We start from the raw sequence: 24,863 nt of genomic DNA, 5'->3' as shown, positions 1-24,863 counted from the left end.
TGAATAGCTTGAGACAGCCAGATCATCTACATACAGATATGTATGCAGATGATCTGATATTTGGTATATCCTGTATCATGTTATTTATCCAGAGTGAAAACAGTGTTGCACCGAGTACTTAATCTTGTGGAACACCTTCTTCTTGTATGAAAAATTGAGCCAAAGCCTTCCAATGCCATACCTAGAAGGTTCTGTATAATAAAAATTTTGTATAAGACAAGGTAATTTTTCATGGAATCCAATGGCATGAAGGTCTTGAAGAATGCCAAATCTCCACATGGATCAAGACTCACCATGACTAATGTTCCTTTCTGATAAATGCATTACAGATATCCAGCTCTGTTTTGACCATCATGTCCAGTATTGATTGGTTTTGACTGAAACAATATTGGTTTTCATTCATTAAATTATTAGTTTCAAGAAACCCTGTGAACTTATAATTCATTTTTTCTAATACCTTGCCTAACTTGAGAGAGAGAGAGAGAGAGAGAGAGAGAGAGAGAGAGAGAGAGAGAGAGAGAGAGAGAGAGAGAGAGAGAGATCAGTCTATAATTATGTAAATCTGACTGATCTTTGCCAGGCTTTGGGAAGACTAAAAAATTGAATTGCCTCCTTAAGATTGTGGATATGAGTTTTCCAAAAAAAAAAAAAATAATAATAATAATAAAGGGGGGGGGGGAAGAACTGCACTGCAGGATGGAAGTCTCCTCAATGATTTATGTTGAGAGAAATGGACCATAATCTTCCATGCTGGTTCAGTGTGGGTTGGCAGATCGACCATATTTAGCAACCAAGGGCTTGAACCCCGTTCTACTCAAAGAGTGTGTGCTACTGCACTCCCGCTCCTGACACCTGGAGACCATACTTGATTATAAAAAATAAATAAAGAATTCAGTGCTGTTTCATTCAACTGTTTTAGCATGATGTTTTAAATACCATCTTGACCGCCGACCGGGCTGGCTGGGTGGGTAAAGTGCCCGCCTGGCCACCCAAAGGTCACGGGTTCGAATCCCGCCTCGGGCTTGGATCAAAGTACTGCAAAAACCTTGGGAAGTGAATTATGGCCACAAAAGCCGATGCGCCAACAACTAACTAAAAAAAAACCATCTTGACTGCACTGCTGTTGTGTGTTCTGGATAAAGACTCTATAACCTCATGTATTGTTGTTGTTGTTATTATTATTTGGTTTTAAGGAGCATTAGCAACTAAGGCCATATTGCTTCGGGGATATGCGGTGGTCAATTCCTGACCTTTCCGCATCCTCCGTATTTGGTGGTCACGGGCTTGAACCCCAGTCTGATCAAGAAGCATGTGATACGCACTGCTGCTCCTGCCCACCTGGCTACGGAGGCACTCATGTATAGTGAATGCTGATTGTATGAAATGAATATTTGGTGTTAAAGTTTATCTTATATCATTTTACTATGATTTTATTATTAGTATTAGCAATGGCCACACCGTGAAAGAAAACCTTGGATTATGTTGAACCAGCCAAAAAATAAAAATAAAAAAATAATAAAAATTAAAATAAAATAAATAATAATAAAAATAAAATAACAATAATAAGAAAATAAAATAACAATAATAATAATAAATAATTAAATAACAAAAACATTCAAAATGTTAGTGTTTTGAAAGATGGTTTCTATGCAGTTATAGCAAATACATTCAATCCATTCCAACAATTCAGATCTCCATCTGGTGCTGTGAAATTGGGTGGTTTGTATAAATTCAAAGAACTGGACAAACTATTAGAGGGGATGGATGGGAAATATGGGAAGGGTTGGGTGGATTTTTTTTTTTTTTTTTTTTTGATGCTATATAGGCTTGCTATTTTGTATCATTAGCCAGTACTAATATGGTGATGGATGGTTCCAAAATTCCAAAGGGAGTAATCGTGGAAGCTACTAGGCTTTTCATACAGATTAAGAAATACTGTTCAAGGTTTAGGCCTAAATGGATGTCAGATGAACTAATAAGACTCGTGGTAGGGAAGAAAAATGCATGGAATGCATATAAAATATCAGGCAATGAAGAAGCCGATAATAGATATAAGCTAGCCTGTAATCAACTCACAAAGGAAGTTAGGCAAGCAAAGGCAGATTACGAGAAATCACTAGCAAAGGATGCTAAGAAAAACAGCAAGGACTTCTTTAGTTATACAAACTCTAGAAGAAAGGGGATGAATCAGATTGATCCACTTGATAGATGGATCGACTGTTAATGATCCTGCTCAGACAGCTGATAATCTGAATGAGCATTTTGCCTCTACATTCACACATGAGGAGTTATTAAGGGAGGAAAATGCCAGAGGTTTATCAAACTGTAACAGAGTGCTTAATGATTTTGTAATAACTCAGAGCAAAGTGGAGGAGAAATTGTTGAAGTTAAACATAAGAAAGGCACCTGATGGGGATAGGATCTATCCAGTTATATTAAAGGAGGCAGCAAAGGAAGTAAGCAAACCCTCAGCCATTATTATGAGAGCATCCTTGGTCTCAGGGGAAGTCCCCACGGACTGGAGGTGTGCAAATGTATGCCCAATTCATAAAGGGGCTCTATGTGTGACACGAGTAATTACAGACCAGTTTGCTTAAGTTCTGTTCCAGGGAAAATAATGGAGTCACTGGTTAAAGATGCATTACAGAATCATCTAGACGAGACTGCAGTAATAATTCAGACACAGCATGGGTTTGTTAAGGGAAAGTCTTGTGTGACAAATTTGATTGGATACTATGATGTGGTTACAGAGGAACTGGATGCAAAAAATAATTTTGATATCATATGCTTGGATTTCAGGAAAGCTTTTGACACTGTTGCACATGGAAGACTACTGTACAAATTGGAGTAGTATGGTATTAAGGGTAAGTTTCTACAATGGATAAAAGGGTGGGAGAAGACAGAGTGGGAAATCAATGGATGTTGCTCTTTGTGGACTAATGTTATTAGTGGAGTCCCCAGGGTTCAGTGTTGGGCCCACTGTTGTTTTGTATATTTATCAATGATTTTTATAAAGGTATGTCAGGGTTGTTAATGACAGTAATGGCAGTGTGCTACTGCAACTGGATCTAAAAAATTTGGGCAGATGGGCTGAGAATTAGCAACTGAAGTTTAACATTGGCAAATGCAAAGTAGTGCATATGAGTAGAAGTAACCCAGAGAAAAGTACCAACTATGTTTTACTACACTTAGGGTAGCAGAAAATGAAAAAGACGTGGGAGTAATTGCGCAGTTAGATATGAAGTTTTCTAAGCAGTGCAGAGAGGCTGCCAGAGCAGGTCATGTCAATAATATACAGGAATTTTGCTAGTAGGGAAAAGGAGGTGATTATCCCTTTGTATACAGCAATGGTCAGGCCATGCCTTCAGTACTGCACACAGGTCTGGAGGCCTCATTTTAGGAAGGATGTAGAGTTGCTTGAATGAGAACAGAGAAAAGGCAATACGATTGAGCAACGAAAGGGTGGTCTTACCAAGAAAGGATTAAGTTCTGCAAATTGCAAAATTGCAGCGTCTGGAGACTACACACCTGTGAAGTGATCTGATTGAGGTATATAAGGCCTTGAATGGATTGAGCAGGCTCAATACTGATGGGATTCTTCCTCTTGCTCAGAACCTGAGGGGGCATAAATTCAAATTGAGGAAGGACAGTTATAGAATAGATGCGCAGAAATTTGCCTTTAGCCAGAAGGTTGTTGATTGCTGAAACAAACTTCCAACTGTCGTGGAAGTTGATAGCTTAAATAAATCCAAGGAGGAACTGGACAAACGTTTAGAGGGATTGGATGTTTGAAATGTTTTTTTTTTTTATTTTTTGAAGTGTGACAAAATTTTGCTGATGCTACATAAGCTTGCTTACTTGCATTATAAGTCTCTACTACTGTCATGGTTTCACAATTTAAAACTGTTGGGGGGGGGGTTGTTAGATCCCAACAAAAGAAAAATCTTTTGTTGGGATCTAACACTGCTGGTGACTGTAATCTTAAACTATTGATGCTTTACCATTACAAGAACATCAGAGCATTAGAGGGTTTCTCAAAAGCAGAACTCATCTTTTCACTGTAGGTCAAGCAAATAAGGTTGGGTCACAAGTACTTTGTATGTAGACTGTTTTACCAATCTACTTTATTCCTGAACTGAAAAAGTATTGTGAGATGGGAAAAGTTCCTTTAAAATTTTAATACTAATTGACAATGCAGCAGGACATCTGCAGACTGCTGGAGACATTAATGAGGCCATTAAAGTGCTATTCTTGCCATCAAACACATGACTAATCCAGCCTTTGAATCAGAGAGTAACAAACTCACATTCAAAAGTTATTACCTTTAAAGAATACTGAAGAAAATGATAAGGGAACTAGATGCAAAAGATAAGGAAAATGTCAAAGAAATTTAGGAGAAATTTTAATATTAAAATGGCTATTGACATTATTTGAGAATCCTGCACTCCAGGAACACAGATTTGCTTAAGAGGCATATGGAAAAAAACTTTGGCCTGATGCAATGAGGGATTTGCCAAAATTACCAATAAAAAAGTTAACAAATACAACATTGGAATAGTTAAATCAGTAGGCTTTGATGAAGTGGATGAAGAAAATGTTGAAGAAATGTTAGTCTCATTGTCAATAATTAACCAATGAAAATTTGAGTTATTAGATAGCCAACAAAAAGAAGAAAACATTTAGGAAGATATCAAGGGCAAGAAACAAAAACCGAAAATAAGTGGAATGACCAAGGCTTCTGATATGAGTTTTAGAACACTGGGAACATTATTCATCACATTTAATTGAAAATGATTTATACAAAGAAGTGCAAAGGTTTCAAACATTGATGAAGGAGGCAAACACATTAAGAAGGTCACTGGGAGAAACAGTGCTGAATGTATCAGACAATGTTAGATACCTTCAATAGTAAGCAGGCTCCAAAGCCTTCACATCATTCATCCATTTAGTGAAGATGAAAAATGACTGAGTGTAGTAGTTCTAGTACTAATAGAGCCATGTGATACAAGAAAGCAAGTGTATGAGCTTATGTAGCATCAGCCAAAAAAAAACAAAAAAAAAACAAATCAATTTCACACAACCATTCCCTCTAAAAGTTTGTCCAGTTCCTCCTTGAATTTATTTAAGCTATCAACTTCCACAACGACAGACAGAAGCTTGTTCCAGCAATTAACCGCCCACTGGCTAAAGGCAAATTTCTGCATATCTATTCTACAACTGTCTTCCTTCAATTTGAATTCATGCCACCTGAGGTTTGTAGTCTGTGCAAGCCAAAAAATACCATCACAATTCAGCATTCTCAACTCATTCAAGGCCTTATACACCTCAATCAGATCACCTTGCAGGTGCCTAGTCTCCATATACTACAATTTGCAGAATTTAAGCCTTTCTTGGTAAGAGGATCCCTTCATTCCCCTCTCTAATCTTGTTGCCCTTCTCTGTACTCATCATCAATATCATTGATAAATATAAAAAAACAACAGTGGGCCAAACACCGAACCCTGTAGGACTCCACTAATAACATTAGTCCACAAGGGGCAGCATCCATTGATTACCACTCTGTCTTCTCCCATTCAACCACCCTTTTATCCATTGTAGCAACTTACCCTTTTATCCATTGTAACAACTTACCTTAGACTTTCCCTTAACAAACCCATGCTGTGTCTGAATTATTACTGCAGTCTTGTCTAGATGATTCTGCAATGCATCTTTAACCAGTGACTCCATTATTTTCCCTGGAACAGAACTTTAACTGGTCTGTAATTACTCGTGTCACCCATAGATCCCCTTTATGAATTGGGCATACATTTGCACACCTCCAGTCCGTGGGGACTTCCCCTGAGTCCAAAGATGCTCTCATAATTATGGCTAAGGGTTTGCTTACTTGCTTTGCCACCTCCTTTAATATAACTGGATAGATCCTATCTACCCCAGGTGCCTTTCTTATGTTTAACTTCAACGATTTCTCCTCCACTTTGCTCTGAGTTATTACAAAATCATTAAGCACTCTGTTACAGTTTGATAAACCTCTGGCATTTTCCTCCCTTAATAACTCCTCATGTGTGAATGTAGATGCAAAATTCTCATTCAGATTATCAGCTATCTGAGTAGTATCATGAACAGTCAAACCATCGATTTCAAGTGGACATCTGATTCATCCCCTTTCTAATATGAATTTTAAATCTAATATGTCTGATATGAGTTTTAAATTTTTGCTATTATATGTATGTAATTTTGTATCATGATAAATTACAAAGTATTTTGTACATTTTTAAACTAAATCAATCTTTTATAAAAACTTTAGGCTACATGAAATCTGCATTTCAGTTATAATTTTACAACTGTGTATAGTAGAACCTCATAAATCAGGCATACAGATATCTGGTACTATCAAAATTTTGGCACTCTAACTATTTCTCTGAGAGTAGCTGGCAATATAAGGGCACAGGAAAACAGTCTGCTAGATTAAAAAAAAAAAAAAAGTGCCAGATTTATTTTCCATTAATAATTTCTGAATACCCATTATTTTTTTTACCTACTGTGGATATTTCCTAGACTACTTCATTGTTACTATGAAACATATGAAATCAGCAATTCTGTGAGACAGTCAATATTAATTCACAGTATAGTACTTAGTAGTACTATACTGTACTAAATATATATTACTATAGTAATATATATATTTAGCTTTTTAAGAAGATTCAATTTCTGAAATCATATTGCACCACTTATAATTAATAAAACAGAGCTGTGATGCTCAATGAGTTCTGCGTTGTATATTAATTCATAGAAAATTACCTCAATATTTTGCATAGAACACATCAGTGCAACATTCTTCAAAATTTAACCGAAATATTTCACCATTTAAATATCATATTTCACCGTTGTAATCACTCTTTGCTTGATTTTATTATTGGACATAATGTCTTCTTTCACTCATGGTTGCTTGCTGGTGATTTGATGTGTTTTGGGGTTCAGGTTGGGGAACCTTAGCCATTGCATTAAAATCTTGCTATTCTATCAAACAAGGAGGAAGGAAAGTGTTTCTAAATTGTTTTAAATTATTTTAAATATCATATTTCATTGTCGTAATCATAATTGAGGTAAATTTCTCTTAATTTTCTATGCACCATTTATATGTCATGTAAAAAAATAGTGGACAACTGCAACACCCATACTGGGGTTAGGATTCAAACCTGCAACCTTTATTCCTTAGGCAAGCGTGGTACCCTCCAGACCAATCCAGCAGCAAGAGTTCACATTTTGGCTTAATGCTGATAGCTATCGCTCTGTGGAGATTATAGGGATCACAGATACTATATTATCCATATATTATAAAAATGTGATTTCCAACAATATCTTTTGATTATTTAGTTAGTAAAAAGTGTACTTATTTTACTGTGAAATCAAAAGTGCTCCTTGAATTCATATAAAAAAATTAAAGTTTTCTCTGATTATGTAACTGCATTAAATTATACTACCAGGTCACCTTGGCTTGCCAAGTAAGAATTCATACAAAATGCAAATTACCCCTGAATGCATATGTTTCACGCATAATTTTCAAAAAACAGTAAATTTCAAAACTCAGCATGTACTGTGCATGCATCCAGCATAAATCTGGCATCACAAAGATGCCAGATTTATGAGGTTCTACTGATGGAGCATAGCTGTGTCCTGTCCATCGTCCAGCTCTCTTTTGCATGTAGGAAACGTTATTTCATTTTTAAAATGAATGCATACCTCAACATCAGTCAGAGTGATAGCAGCTTCAGCAGTAGGTTCTAATATAATAGTTGGTCCAATCCACTCAATCTTCTCTGAAGTCAAAGCAGTGTACTGCATCATTAATAGATAGCCATCATAATCATGCATTACATCAATACTTTCATGACCACAAGTTAAGTCAACTAACTGCCATATATATGTTTCATTCACTTGAAGATAACCTAAAATAGGAAGTAAAAAATAAATAAATTAAATAACCAGAGCTTGAAGTATAAACTGATTACATAAATACTGAATCTATAGAAAGGCTAGTTAACTTAAATAAATAAAAATAATAAATAAATTACAAAAAAGGTATCGCAGGTGCCAGATTTATGCGTTATGTTCCATCAATTAATAATTTACAAAAGCCCATTATGTTTCCATGACTTTTACTATGTATTTCCTTGCATCTTCACAGAAATTATACTAATTATAACACTATTAATTATAATATCTAGTATGGCATTTGCCCAGCAGTTTACAAAAGTAGATATTCTACATCTACATTTTGTTTCCACACTAGTTATTCATAACTGGCAGAGCTTTAGCCCTAATTATTCATGTTATCCATGCATTGTTAAAACCAGAGGTCACTGAAGTGATATAAACACTTGTTTGATAAATCATTAATTGAACATCTTAGGAACCTTCCTTGCCATCTGTTTATACCTGAATAAAGAGATTCACATCAGCCTGGATTGTAACCTCTGAAATCCTTTTTTCTCTGGTATATTTTTAATTCAACCTTTCCAAGTACAGGTGCTCCCCGACTTACGGAAATCCAACCTTAGGTAAAAAATTTCAAAAAAAAAAAAAAAAAAAGTCCTCGTGGAAATCAGCTGTAATTGACAACTTCAAAGATACCTCAGCCCAGTCTCCAGTGGGAACTTTCCAAGGATGCCAGACAATAACATTGCCCATGTACATAGCTCACGATGATTTATCACATTACATGCAACAACTTGTATATATCTAGAATGGGAGCCTCTTGTTAAAACTATTTCTTCTTTCATCTCGTTTTTACACCCCATTATTTATACTATCGCTCTACCTCACAGATAACTTCTTTTTTTTTTTTGCATGTTATTTCAGTCAGCATAGCAGAAAGCATGTCAGTGGAACTGGCAATATCGGTGTTTCGAAAAAGTGGCATACTTATGTTAGAGCAAAAATTAGAAATAGTGAATATGCATGAAGGCGGAAAAACAATAAAGATCATTTCATGTGTTTTAAAGCTGGCAACATCCAGTGTGAATACAACAGTAAAAGATAAAGAATGAATAAAAGAACATGCAAAATGTTCTGACTTTAAATTCTATTGTGAGAAAAAGAAAGCATTTGTTCAAACCTCCCTACATAAATTCACGAGAAAGACTGAGCAACCTCCTTAAGTAGCCGATTCTCTGACTCCAACTTCAGTAACATACTTCTATGGGCCTTCCACTTCTTCAGCTATTTTAGAGCCGGAAGAGGAATCTGATAGCTCTCTTCAACTCATCCTCCTCCAATTAATATCAGTGTCATATATACCCCCCGCCACCAGAAATAAGTTGTATGATTACATACTTTAAAAGTTTTGTTTTTAAATAATATGCTAATGTATATGATATGAGTATGTAATTGTAATATAAAAATGTTATAAAACACAAATAAAGTGATTTTTTATGTCGTGGACTTATATACAGATTTTGGGTGGTTTCCGAGTTATGTAAAATTTTGACTTTACATACAGGTCTCCAGAACCCTTACATAAGTTGGGGAGTGTCTCTAGGTGGTTTTTTTTTTTTTTTTTTGGGATTTTATTTCTCAGGCTTAGATTTTGCAGCATTAAAAATATACAGGAGGATTGTCAAGAAAAGATGCAACAGTTTTGAATGCCTATATACTTTCCTTTATTTTATATGATACTCTGGGATTTGTGAGTCACGAGTTGGTGTCTTTTTTTTTTTTTTTTTTTTTTTATGTGAACCCCAAACACGAGAGGTATTAGAACCTATAGTACTTAGTACCGTGCTTGGGTTTGAGGTTAAGAAGACGAAACAAGATATTTGTTGACATTGGACTTGAACTTCTGTAGATTGTAATTTTCAGGAAATACGTATGAAGGAAGGTTCTTCCAGAAAACGGCAGTTGAATGAATAAATGAGGACGATGAAAAGTTGGTTCTGTGAGTTTGAAGTTGGACAGTAAATGGATGTTGGCTGGTGGCGACACGTGTTCAGACTGTTTTGAAAGAGAGAGCAGGAATTATAGAAGCCAATTCAGAAGAACAGTGCCCATGGAAGTATCTGTAGAAGAGGCATGCAACAGAGACAGTGCGACTATGAGAAAGCGAGTGGAGAGACTCTGTTAGAGATGAATCATTAATTAACCTAACTGCCCTCTTCTGAATGGAATCAAGAAGCCTGAGAGAGGTTTTGGGGGCACCACCCCAGATGTGGGAACAATATTCCATGGCAGGGCCGATTTGCGATTTATACAGAGTGAGCAGCTGTTTGGAAGAAAAGTAACGCCGAGAGCGAAAGAGAAAACCAAGTTTTTTAGATGCAGAGGAAGCAATATTTGTAATGTGCTTGTGCCAAGAGAGATTAGAAGTCAGGGTAATCCCCAAAAGAGATATATCATTTTGCCTAGAAATCGGAGTGTCACTAAAGATAAGCATAGGAGTAGAAGACTCCTTTTTGCGAGATATAAGACAAGACTGAGTTTTAGAAGGGTTGAAATCAACTCAGTTTTCTTTGCCCCGCTGGAGAATTACTTGAAGATCGGCATTTAAGGAATTGGTAGCAGATTTCCAAGAAGTTGAAGCTGATTGAGCAGGACAAGGTTTCTCAGAATGGAAAGTTGAATGCAATGTGCTATCATTGCATTCAACTTTTGGATAGGATTTCCAGTCAATGGAAGAAGGTCATTGATATACAAGAGGAAAAGAGTGGGGGAAAGAAGTGAACTTTGGGGGACACCGGCATTAGTGGAGAAGTTAGAAGACAGAGAGCCATCTACCATCACCCTCAGTGAGCAATCAGAGAGAAAACTGGATAACCAATTACTAAAAAACAGTTGGCAAACCATAAGATGGAAGCTTGTTTAGAAGACCTTTATGCCAAACACGATCAAAAGCCTTTGAGATGTCAAGAGCAACTACTTGTGTTTCACCGAACCTTTCCATTGAATTAGTCCATAAATGGGTAACATAGCCAGAATATCTCCAGTGGATCGACACTGACAGAATCCATACTGGTGATCGTTGATCAGACGGAAGGTTTCTAGGTAGTATAAGAGTTGGCGGTTAATTGATTTCTCCATTACTTTAGAAAGAGTAGAAGTAATTGCAATGGGACAATAATTGGATGGGAGGGACTTGTCACCCTTTTTAGGAACTGGCTGGATATGAGCAAATTTCCAAGCAGAAGGAAAAACACCTTTGGAATAAGAAAGTGAAAAAAGGCGGCAAAGAATAGGAGTAAGTTCAGGAGCACAGGTTTTGAGAACAAGTGGAGAAATACCATCAGGACCTGGAGCTTTCTTAGCATCAAGATTCATCAAAATCCTTCTGATATCCTTTTGACGGAAGATCACAGGAGGCATTGAATGGAGCGTGTTGGGAATGGTGGGAGGTGTTTTACCAAGATCATTAATACATGAGCTGGAAGAAAAATGGGATGCTAGCAGGTCAGCTTTATTCTTGGCTGAAGTGGCAACAGAACCATCTGGTTTGGACAGAGGTGGGAGGAAAGATGGGCAAAAGTTGCAGCCAATAGCTTTGGCAAGAGACCAGAATGCTCGGCTACCATTAGGGCAAGAAGCAAGTTTTCTACTCTTAGCCTGTTCAAACTCTAGTTTGGACTGATTAATAACTGCTTTACAACTGTTGCGAGCTTTGGTGTAGGCAGAAAATGAAACTGAAGAATTAGAAACAAGCCAATTACGATATGTCCTCTTGGACAGCCTTAGCACATTTATTGGAAAACCACGGTTTAGATAAAGGACGAGATTTTGAAGTGGAGTGTGGGATAAGGGATTCCATTCCTGCAAAAATAATTTCACTGACACGATCTGAGCAAACGTTGACATCAGAAGTTTTGAAACAGTAATCCGACCAAGGAAAAGAAGAAAAGAAGTCTTGCAGGTCATCCCATTTTGCATTCTTGTAATGCCAAACAACACGTGGTTGGGAATAGCCATGAGATAAAGGTTCCATTGGAGAAGAGACAATCACCAAGTTGTGATCTGAAGTACCTAAAGGACCTCTCACTTCGACCGTGTACTTAGAAGGGTTGTTTGTGAGAAAAAGATCAAGCGTATTGGCTGTATGATTAGGATTGTCCGGTATTCTTGTAGGTAAATGAACAATCTGTGCTAGGTCATTAGTAATTACAAAAGCCTCAGCATCTCGACCTGCTGGGTCGGTGTGACTAGAAAATGGAAGCCAGCTGGAGTTGTGAACATTAAAATCACCAAGGAAAATTACTTCACTGTTAGGAAAGTTGGACTGGAGAAGGTCAAGTTGCAAAGAGAGGAAGTCAAAGAGCTCCAAGTGATTAGTGGAGTTGGGAGAACAGTAGAAATAACAGATGAATTTGACACAATGAGGTAGAGAGATTTTAAGCCAGAGAAGATCAAAAAGAGGAGATTCCAAATTGCCAAGTCTCTGACAGGGAATATCAGAACAGACATATGCACAAGTGCCACCTTTGAGGCGAAAGGAATCATACAGTGAATAATTTGGGCATCTGAGATGAGCAGTAGATGAATCAACCGATAACTGAGATTCTGTCAGAAAAAGTACATGGGATTTGGCAGACTGCAAGTGGAAATGGACATCGTTGAGATTAGAATTGAGACCACGTATATTTGTGAAATGAAGACAATGAAGTTGATTATTTGAGCAAGAGGTGTCCTCCACATCAGATGTGATTTCACCTTTTAGTTCTGTGTTCTGGTTCTGTACATCACAGAACCATACTGTCAAAACTCATTTTTTTTTTACTAACCTTGGTAATGTTATCAGTCTGGACCCAAATACTTTAACAAAAATGTACTGTAACAAAACTACCAGTCTGACACATGAAAAACTAGCTGCTCCTTAGTGTACTCCATCTTGCCTACTGAATTTTCCTGGTGGGTGCATCACTAACTGTTAAAAAAAAACTCCCATGTCTTACATTTAATAAAAACTCACAAAACTTATCTAATGATCCAATAAGTCAAAAAATATGGCATTCAAAGTTGTTACATTTTTTGATGACCCTTTAGATACCATTTATTTGACCATCCCTCAAGCCTGCCTAAGCCATTCTAAAGAAACACCATTAACCATTCTCTTAATCTTCACAGAACCTGCAAATTTTATATCACCCTGTATCGCTTCGATGTCATGTAGTAACATCAGATTACAGCCATCCTATAATCTGCCTAAGGATTTTACTCATAATCTTAATATTTTCCAGATTACACAGTAATTTCTCATGCAGTTCTGAGTTAATGCTCTGGTAGAGTCCAAATAAATAATGTCAAAGTTATTTCTTACATCTATCTCATGATTGGCACTGCCATAATAGTTTCTGATTAGTTAAACAAGAATTTCCATTTACAAAACTATGCTGTGTTCAGCTGAGAATATCATTGTAAATAGATGGCCCTGATTGACCTCAATCAATCCCCCATGATTTTTCCTACAACAGATATCAAATTGACCAATCTATAGTTACCTACTTTGTTCTTAGAACTAACTTTATGGACTAGCAATACATTATCACTTCCTCAATGTAAAGAAATCACCCCTTATCTCATAATTAAAATTAAACTAATAAATGAAACCTTCATATTAAATTTGATGGTACGAGATTCCATAACACTTATCTCAAAAAAAAAAACTGAATATATGCCACCTAACCATACTGGCGTCTCTTACCTTTGGTCTCAAAAGTTTTTCTAGTAAAGAATGCTCTGTGATTTCAATATTCAGATTTACTGAGAGAGGGGAGAGAGAGTGAGCGAGAGAGAGAGAAGACTACAGCACTTATTCAAATTATAGCTTTCAGACGACATAAGATTACCATAATGATGAATGGCATAATTCATTAGTTCTGAATGATGGTGATGGAGCAGAGATAAACCACCATTCTGGCCAGTTCTCCTCAGATGCTGAAAATGATCACTTCACTCTCCTTCAAACTTCAAGTTGCAGATGGAAGAATCATTTTGTTGTGCAAATTATATGGATGATTTTTCTTTATTTTTATAAGCTGCCTCTACCACTAATGACAAAGTTTTCTCAAGAACATGTGCAATGTCTCAGCCAAGAAATGCACAAATGTCTAAAATTTACAGTCTTCATGCATTTGAAAACTCCTCTGCTCTCTTGTCTCTTGATACACTTTTTTTATTTCAAAATTTGCCAGTTTAAACCTGTTGATTATTAAAACTGTTTCAAAATGGTTTAAACTAACGAGAGCAAAGCACACTTGACAGTACTAATGAGAATATTACCTGCTTGGTCAATAATTGATGACACAGGATAATGTAAAGATTTTTACAATATATGAATAAAAGAAAACTATTAGCATTAGCAGAGGCACATGATGCAAGAAAGCAAGCCTATGCAGCATTAGCCAAAAAAAAAAAAAAAACCCTTCCCATTTCACTGATCCATTCATTCCAAATGTTTGTCTAGTTGTGCCTTGAATTTATTTAAGCTATCAACTTCCACAATAAAGGATGGAAGTCTGTTCCATCAACCAACTACCCACTGGTTAAAGGCACACTTCTGTACATCTATCCTACAACTGTCTTTCCTCAATTTGAATTTATGTCCTCTCAGGTGATTATTCTGAGCAAGAGGAAGAATCCCATCAGCATTGAGCATGCTTGAACCATTCAAGGCTTTGTACACCTCAATCAGATCACCTCGCAGGTGCCTAGTCTCCAGATACTGTAATTTGCAAAACTTAAGCCTTTATTTGTAAGAGCAACCCTTTGTTCCATTCACTAATCTTGTTGCCCTTCTCTGTACTGATTCCAACAGCTCTACATCCTTCTTAAAATGAGGCCTCCAGACCTGTATACAGTATTCAAGGTGCGGCCTGACCATTGCCTTATACAAGGGTAAATCACCTCCTTATCCCTGCTAGAAAAATTCCTATATATCATTGACAAGACACCATGAGCTATTCTTGCAGGCCATCTGCACTGTTCAGAAAACTTCATAACTGCCTGCACAATTACCCCCAGGTCCTTTTCGTTCTCTACCACAGAATTGATATGTTACTCTTTGGTTACTGCTTCCCATATGCAGTATTTTACATTTGTCAATGTTAAACTTCATTTGCCACCTCTCAGCCCATCTACTCAACTTTTCTAGATCCTGTTGCAGTAGCATACTGTCATTAGTGTCCTTAATAACCCTGCCAACCTTCATATCGTCTGCAAACTTGGACATTAAGCTTGATATACCATCATCAATATCATTTATAAATACAGAAAACAACAATGGACCCAACACTGAACCCTGAGGGACTCCACTAATAACATTAGTCCATGATAAGCAATAACCATTGATTACCACTCTGTCTTCTCCCACTCAACCATTCCTTTATCCATAGCAACAATTTGCCTCCAATGCCACACTGCTCCAATTTGTTTAGCAGTCTTCTATGTGCGACAGTATCAAAAGCCTTTCTAAGATCCAAATATATGATATCAAAATTATTCCCTGTTTCCAGTTCCTTTGTGACCACATCATAGTATCCAATCAAATTGATCAGGCAAGACTTTCTCTTAACAAAACCATGCTGTGTCCGAGCTATTAAATACATTCATATACAATATTTCTTAGTTTTTGTTAACTGCTGGTAAAAATCAAAAAAGGAGCCTATACAACAGAATAACAAACACAAAAACCTGCACAACACAGAACTAGCTATGAGAAAGGCTACAAACCTGGATGACAATGGTGTATTGTAGGGGAATCCTCCCACAACTAAAGAGTGAATACACATCACACATGTCAGTACATATTTCAATGTGGAAACCAAAATGGATGAAATTAGTATCAGAAAAGAAGACTACATGAGATGTCAACGCATTATAAAATGACCCCGTTCAGTATGAAATATATAAATTTTAGTTGTGTTCATATTACTTGGGGGGGTGGGGTGAGCTAAGCTAAGGCAGATATAAAAGATATTTGGCTTTTTATCTACAGGGTGTCTCATAAGTACACAGAACCACAAAAAAGAATTTGTTTATGAGTTTTCTTTCATTTTTGTTAATTATGAATTTGTAAATTTATTACCTCTTGTGTATATTAGTGAGAGGCTGCAGCGTTCAATGAACATCAATCCAAACAACCTCTAATTGCCCATATTGGTGTGTACAAGTTGCTGGAAAAATTCAAGGACACAGGGTGAGTGTTGGATAAAGAATGAAGTGAACTTTCAAAGAAAGATGAAGAAATAATGACAATGCTTGTAAGGTTTGCACTAAGCCCAAAGAAAACTCTATGCAACTTGTCTAGAAATTGGGATATCAAATTCTATTATTCACTGCATCTTGATCTAAAGTCAGTTAGCATCCTTACAAACTTAAAATTCTTCAGGCAATGAGTGAGAATAATCCAATCAATGCAGTGGAGTTCTGTGAACAGAACAAGAAAATACTGGTTTCAGAACAACTGTATTTTCGGTGATAAGGCATACCTCTTTGTGCTGGATCAAAGTTAATTGACAAAAGAAATGTTACTGATAAAAAAAAAAAAATCTACTGGATCAGTCCATATAACTAGCATGGAACTGGAAGTATTATGGTGTAGTGTGGCATCCCTGGAAGTACTGAATAATTAGTCCATTCTCAGTGGCATATCTTAGTGCTTACTGCACTGAAATATAGCCTCATTCCTTAATGTGGCCTGCAATGGACTAATGCAGCTTGGCACACCAAGGAGTTAATATTCATGACTTTTGTTACTTTTTTTAAATCAAAAATTTATCTTCCATGCACTGCTCGGCTATTCATTTAGATTCAATAAAGCATTCACTGCTTGAAACATGGTTGCTAATTAGGTCACCTGTTGTATGATGAGGAGAAACTTCTGAAACTGGTATATTCTATGGTTGGTTTGTCTGTTTTGTAAGATAAAAGAGCAAAGTTTCTGGAATGAAAAATTATGTAACCTTTGCCACTCTGGGTGGCAAAATTCCTCCTACCTTGGACAGGATTTTGCCTCAGGCCTTTTCTACACATTGTGGAAGAACAGCAATTACATGCTTTTTCCCTTCAGAAAATGAAGTTTTTCATCTTGCAAAACAAACAAATACTACACATAATACACCAAATAGCTAAATTCCTTCCACCTTGACAGAATTTTAACCGAGGCTTTTTTTTCTGCACACAGTGGTAGAACAACAATTGTAATCATTACAAAGATCAATATTAATAAATTGTTAAATCTATATGGTATAAATATCAACAAGTTTATAAAACAATTCAAGACAATTTAGAGTTTACATAAAAGTTGCATATGAATAAAGGAAATTAAACTAAAATAAATTAAACTGATTAAAAAAGTGCTACAGAGTAATTTTCAATAAATTAGTTAAGGGGTACTTCAATAAATATGTTTTGATAACTCTTAAGAATGTTCATCAAAAATGTCAGAAGCATTTCAAAACCATTTTTATTGTTTAACTGTTCCTAAGCCCATAGGAAATATAGCAGTTTTCATAGGAAACCTATATTTTCTAGATCTGTTTCAGGAATAAGCATTTAGGAAAATTAACATGCTTATTCCTGAAACAGATCTCATCTCTACCATCCTTTTGTTTGACAGCCATTTAACTCGTTCCCAAGTAATGAAGAAATCCATTGACAGTCAGTTAATGACTTAATGGATTTCTTTCTAAACTTGCCTTGTGACTTACCACATAATCATCAACAATAAGGATTCTATTATTGTTGATATACAGGTGACTATAAGATATCAGAAGCTTGCTTAAAGCCACCCTTTCTTTGAGTGACAAATATTCTGAAAACTGTAATCCTCAGAAATTCATCTTCTACTCTCTATCATTGATGGTACTAAGAATAAGAGGTGCCTCCGTAGCCAGGTGGGCAGGAGCAGCAGTGCATAGCACATGCTTCTTGATTGGACCAGGGTTCGAGCCCATGACCACCAAATACGGAGGTTGCGGAAAGGTCAGGGAATGACCACCGCATCTCCCCGGAGCAATATGGCCTTAGTTGCTAATGCTACTAAAAGCCAAAATAACAACAACAACAACTAAGAATAACATAGGAGTTAACATAGGTTTGTTAACCTTGTTTAGAATTATCACAATGAATGACTAAAAGAAATTAAAAATTCACACTTACCTGGTACGAACATTATATGACTTGAGCTATGAGGAGCAATTACCTAAATAAAACACCATAAATGTAACCAAGCATTTATTGAATGATACTTATTCAGAAATTGTTTTATATATATATATATATATATATATAACAGTGACAATTATCCTGAGAAAAATGTAGCATATTGAGAAAATAAATAAATAAAATAAAATAAATAAATAAATAATAAGAAAATAAATTGTTTTATATATATATATATATATATATATATATATATATATATATAAAACAGTGACAATTATCCTGAGAAAAATGTAACATATTGAGAAAATAAATAAATCGCACCCTGACTGTTCCACTGGGTTTTGAAATCACAGATATACTGCTCAGAGAAATTAGTTCAAGATGAACCAAACTCAGTTGTAAAAATGAAGTTGTTGCTAGTGAATAAAATTAATTTTAAATTTTTACTGAACTAAATAGATGCAAAAGATTAAACTTTATGAAGACATTGGGACTGTAATAATGAATAAACAAAATTAGAGAAAACACAAATTATATTATCATCAGTAACCACATGGATACCATGAAGATGGATCCCTAGTATGGAGTGCAGTCTACTGTCATTGTTAGGTGAGTTTCACACTCGAAATCGATAAGTATGTAAGAGACCTTGAAGGTTCACAAATTCTTGTTGAGCACCTTCTCCAAATATAAGAAGAATCGCTGAGGATGCTGGCTGAGTAGCACTGCATCGGCTCTGAATGTTAAATTGGATTCAAGTCAAGAAAACAAGGTCATAAGGTCTCTTTAGAGACAGTGGCAGTCAGTGGAACTATATAATAGAGTGAAATTGGTTATAATGAAATTGAAGGGACTGAAGAATTATGCACATTTACAAAATAAAAATCCCTTTTGATTAGATTATTAATGATTTATTGAATGTTAATCATGTATTATTAAAAGTATTTTAAAATCATTTTATTGAAATACACTATATAAAATTTTCAGTAACCAAATCTTTGCTTGCACAGCTTAAAAAGTCTTAATTTTGCTTATTTCAATTTTATTTTCAGATGAAATTTATAAATTACGTTCTTTATTTTATTAAAGTGAACCTGAAATTATGGATTGATGTTGACTTCATAAAACATCAGTTGAGTTTTTAAAGCAATTTTAGAGATTATAAGATGAAATGAATTTTTCATTAGAAGCAACTTCAAAAGTTGTAAGCCTCATAACTTTGCAGTAAAATCTCACTGGCTAGTTCTCTATAGCACATGTGTACCGATACTGCTTTGTCTAAACATTCGCCATTCTCTTCTTCTCTGCTAACATTTTCAACAACTGGTTGTTTAAAGGCAGAAATTATATCTTCAATCTGTCAGAGCTTCAGTTGTCACAAATTGGTCATCCACATTTTAAGTCATCTATGTGTGGCTCACCTAAGCTATAATACTTCAGCCACATTGACAATACAGTGTCATCAACATTTCAATTTCTTGTTCATCAAGCTTCTACACAATTTAGTACTGATTTTTCAAAGATGATTTTGATGGTCTGAGATTTAACTTTATTCCATGTTACATTCATATAGCATCAAGAATGGATATTTGATGTATATCTCGTTATTTTGAATTAGGTCTATTATTATTTTCCTAAAATGGCATTTGGTTTCATATAATTCATAATGCCTTGATCCATGGGGTGGAGAACAGAAGTTCAATTTAGTGATAAAAACAGAAATTTGATGTTGATGACATTGGAAAGATTAGAATGTGATGGTCACTTGTCTAAAGCAACATATTTGTTTCTTTTCTTTCTTTCCTCACTCACTCACACACACGCCATTGATGTTTAGTATTCCTTTTACCTATTTCTCCTTCAAAAATCAAGATTTGTCATCCAGTTTTTTTTATTTGACTGGTAATTGACCAGAATTTTTTAAAAATTTTATTTCAAAGCACCTAGGATTTTTAAAATTATTTATCCTAGTTCCAGCTCCACACACTTCAACAAAGCAAGTCAGTCAAATTGAGCATTAGAGAGTTTCCCACTTGTGCAAATTTACCTTTAAAGATATTTGTCAATAAATTGTCAGTCACGTCTCTCTTTACATCACCACTGGCTTCAACACTTATCCCACTATAAACAATCTGATCTCAACTCAAATCTATTGAGCTATCTAAAATCCATATGTCCTAGTTGATGAGTAAATTTTTCAGCTTGAAGTTTTAGAACACTGCCACTAACTAGAATACAGTCTAAGCTCTATACAGGGTGATTCACTACCAGTGCGACAAACTTTCAGGAGGTGTAGGGGAGGGGCACAAAGATGAATCGGAATCACATAGCATTGCAGGGTCCAAAATGCCTTCGTCATGCGGTAGAGGGCGTTGAACGGGAGGTCGCGTGAACAGCGATCCCGCTGGAAGTCAGCATTTGCGAACCGGTTCCCGAGGCAGTGGAATGGACGAGTATTCAAACATTGAACTGGCCAACATGCACCTCGCATATGGAGCTACGGACTGTAATGGGCGTGCCGCTCTGCGCTTGTACCAGGAACGTTTCCTGCACAGGTGTGCTCCTCATCATACGATTTTCGCACGTGTGCACAGAAGGTTACGTGAGCTGGTTGTTTCACGAGAGGTACCATGAATCGTCCTACGTCTTGCAGAAGGCAATCCGAGTACCAGTACTCGAGCGATAAGCCAATGATTGGGTATTTCCCAATCCACTGTATGGAGGATACTGTCAACAAACCAAATGAGTTCATACCATCTGCAACCCGTCCAATCATTGGAGCTGCGGATTATCCACTCCAGAGGACTTTTGCTACTTGGTTTCTTCAACAGAAACAGTTCGCAAATGCTGACTTCCAGCGGGATCGCTGTTCACGTGACCTCCCGTTCAACGTCCTCTACCGCATGACGAAGGCATTTCGGACCAACTCCAGGGGGTTCCATGAAATGGGACCCCTGGAGCTGGTGTCAAATTACTCATTCTGTGTATAGCAAATTTATGCTAAATAAGGTTATTATTATATATTTATATAAAAATAAGAATAAAGTTGAGTTGTTTTAAACATAAAACTGAATTTGCTTTTCAGAAAACCCAGTGTTCATACATTTCATACAGAGTGTACTGAATTAGGAGGATCTACGAAGTATTAGGTAGGTGATCCTGAACACTTTCAACAAGATGTTGGAAGTGTTCAGGAGGTATGGCCAACCAAGCTGTGTGTAATGTGGTCAGCAATGCAGGTATGGAGGTGATTGGTGTATCCAGATACCTGATATGCCTTTCCATAGTGTCCCACAAGTGCTCTATGGGATTGATATCGGCGGAGTTCAGAGGCCAATCGATATGCTGGAAGTCAGAACTGTGTTCCTCAAACCCTTCCTGCACAATAAGTGCCCAATGGCTCGGCACATTGACATCTTGGAATACACCATTGCCATTCAGGAAAAAGTGTAACATAGCGGGATGTACACAGTCAGAAAGTAGTTGATAGCGGAGACCACTGATACATTGTTCCACATGCACCAGGGGTTAAGTTCCTACAAGTGAAACATGCCCCACACCATACAACCACCTCCACCAGCCTGCACTTTAGCATTTTAGCATTAGTAGAGGCATTTGATGCAAGAAAGCAAGCTTATGCAGCATCAGCCAAAAAAAAAAAAAAAACCCACTTCCACTTCACCCCTCTGTTCGTTCAAAATACCTGTCCAGCTGAGCCTTAAACTTATTTAAGCTATCAACCTCCACCACAAGGGATGGAAGTCTGTTCTACCAACCAACCACCCGCTGGCTAAAGGCAAATTTCCGCACGTCTATCCTACATCTGTCTTTCCTCAATTTGAATTTATGCCCTCTCAGGTGATTTTTCTGAGCTAGAGGAAGAATCCCATCAGCATTGAGCATGCTTAAACCATTCAAGGCTTTATACACCTCTATCAGATCACCTCGCTGGTGCCTAGTCTCCAGACACTGTAATTTGCAAAGCTTAAGCCTTTCTTCGTAAGAGCACCCCTTTGTTCCATTCACTAATCTTGTTGCCCTTCTCTGTACTCGTTCCAGCAGCTCTACATCCTTCTTAAAATGAGGCCTCCAGACCTGTATACAGTACTCTAGGTGTGGCCTGACCATCGCCTTATACAATGGAATAATCACCTCCTTATCCCTGCTGGAAAAATTCCTGTATATCATTGACAATACTCCATGAGCTACTCTTGCAGCCCGTCTGCACTGCTCAGAGAACTTCATATCTGCCTGCACAACCACCCCCAAGTCCCTTTCATTCTCTACCACTGTCAGTGTTGTACCACAGAGTTGATACGTTGCTCTGGGGTTGCTGTTTCCCATGTGTAGTACCTTACATTTGTCAATGTTAAACTTCATTTGCCACCTCTCAGCCCATCTGCTCAACCTTTCCAGATCCTGTTGCAGCAGCATAGTATCAGAAGTGTCCTTGACAACCCTGCCAACCTTTGTATCGTCTGCAAACTTGGACATTAAGCCCGATATACCATCATCAATATCATTTATAAATACAGAAAACAATAATGGACCCAACACTGAGCCCCGAGGGACTCCACTAATAACATCAGTCCACGATGAGCAGTGTCCATTGATTACCACTCTCTGTCTTCTCCCCCTCAACCACCCCTTTATCCATAGCAGCAATTTGCCTCCAATGTCACACTGCTCCAATTTGTGTAGCAGTCTTCCATGTGCAACAGTATCAAAAGCCTTTCTAAGATCCAAGTATATAATATCAAAGTTATTCCCTGCATCCAGTTCTTTTGTGACTGCATCATAGTATCCAATCAAGTTGGTCAGGCAAGACTTCCCCTTAACAAAACCATGCTGTGTCTGAGCTATAACTGAAGTCTTGTCTAAATGATCCTGCAGTGCTTCTTTAACCAGTGCCTCCATTAATTTTCCTGGAACAGAAGTTAAGCTCACAGGTCTATAATTACTTGTGTCAGCCTTTGATCCTCCTTTGTGAATTGGGGTCACATTTGCACATTTGCAGTCTATGGGTACCTCCCCTGAGTCCAAGGAAGCTCTCATATTATGGCTAAGGGTTTGCTTACTTCCTTTGCTGCCTCCTTTAATATAACTGGATAGATCCCATCCACCCCGGGTGCCTTTCTTGTGTTTATCTTCAACAGTTTCTCCTCCACTTTACTCCCAGTTATTTCAAGATTCTGTAGCTTACTGCTAGAGTTGAATACACCTCTGGCATTCCCCTCGCTGAATAACTCCTCATGTGTGTATGTCGATGCAAAATATTCATTTAGTTTGTTAGCTACCTGAGCAGGATCATCAACACTTGACCCATCAATATCAAGTGGACCAATCTGATTCATCCCCTTCCTTCTAGAGTTTACATAAGTAAAGAACTCTTTGCTGTTTTTCTTTACATCCCTTGCCAAGGATTTCTCGTAATCTGCCTTCGCCTGCCTAACCTCCTTTGTAACTTGGTTGCATATCAACTTGTATCTATCATAGGCTTCTGTGTCATGTGTTAATTTGTATGTATCCCATGCATTTTTCTTCTCTGCCATATGCCTCATTAGTTCATCTGACATCCATTTTGGCCTAAACCTTGAACAATATTTCTTAGTTGGTATGTAAAGCCTAGTAGCTTCCAAGATAAGTTCTTTGAATGCTTCCCATTTTGAATTTGCTGTTGGTAACATCATCAGTTGGTCCCACTGTATAGAATTTAAATACTGTCTCAGTCCATCGTAGTCGCCTTTACGGAAGCAATAACCCTTCCCTTTACCCCTAATGGTAGTTACCTCTTTGAGTAAATCCCACTTCAGCACACTGTGATCACTGCCACCTAGTGGTTCATTTATCTGCAGATTCTTAATGCATGAAGAATCACTGCTGATAATCAAATCAAGAGTATTACTCCCTCTAGTTGCCTCCCGAACATGCTGATGTAGAAAACAATCATCCAATAAATCCACAAAAGCCCTGCTAGTGTGTGAGTAACCAGCCCCCAAAATCCAGTCAATATCTGGGAAATTAAAATCTCCCATTATAAGACACTCTGATATACTGGCCCACTCTATTCCCCTGTACAGTTCCTTATTATACTCATCAGAGTCATTAGGCCTATAGCACACTCCTACTCTCAATTTTGATCTCCCAATGTTTATGTCACACCAAACTTACTCCACACTGCACTGTCCAGCGATGTCAACTGGCTTCACTTCCTTGGTTTTTATGTGTTTCTTAACTAATAGCATAACACCTCCCCCCTTCCTATCCTGTCTACCCTTTCTGTAGACGTTGTATTCCCCAAATTGCAGTTCCGCATCCCTTATATCTGTGTGACACCACGTCTCTGATATCCCAACAATATCTGCCATTGATGTTTTGAGCAATACCTCAAATTCATCAAATTTATTTACTAAACTCCTAGCACTGGTGTACACGCAAGTATACCTGCACCTGTTTCTATTCTTAGCTACCCTAACACAACCCATGTGTTTACTTGTACCGCAATGGCTCCCAGCAGTCTCCGAAATACCATGCATCTTGTTTTTCAGGCTTCTGCTCATTCTAATAGAAGCAGTGCAAGAATCTCTTTCACCTCTGCCAGTGGCTACTGTCAATCTATTAGTCTTTGTCTCCCCCCAAGCTAGCAGTTTTCCGACCCACCTAACACTGCCTCGATAGCATCAGCAAATATTCTTGCACCCTTTCTATTTAAGTGTATC

General features: G+C 37.1%; 1 protein-coding gene across 1 annotated transcript in view; it reads right to left on the bottom strand.

The window, feature by feature from the left end:
- Positions 1-24,863, bottom strand: part of LOC150091336 (mitogen-activated protein kinase kinase kinase 4-like) — a 350,375-nt gene that overhangs the window by 146,263 nt on the left and 179,249 nt on the right. The window contains exons 12-13 of the mRNA XM_090390030.1: positions 18,139-18,181; positions 7,741-7,946 (exon numbers count right to left, since the gene is read on the bottom strand). Of these exons, the coding sequence (XP_090246156.1) occupies positions 7,741-7,946; positions 18,139-18,181 (249 nt within the window). The remainder of the gene's footprint in view (positions 1-7,740; positions 7,947-18,138; positions 18,182-24,863) is intronic.

The sequence above is a fragment of the Mastigoproctus giganteus genome, chromosome 1 (assembly GCF_048544385.1).
Source record: "Mastigoproctus giganteus isolate SK-2022 chromosome 1, ASM4854438v1, whole genome shotgun sequence".
In the NCBI taxonomy this organism is placed as follows: Eukaryota; Metazoa; Arthropoda; class Arachnida; order Uropygi; family Thelyphonidae; genus Mastigoproctus; species Mastigoproctus giganteus.
Note: the sequence above shows the minus strand (reverse complement) of the source record. Positions and strands in the feature narration are given on the sequence as shown.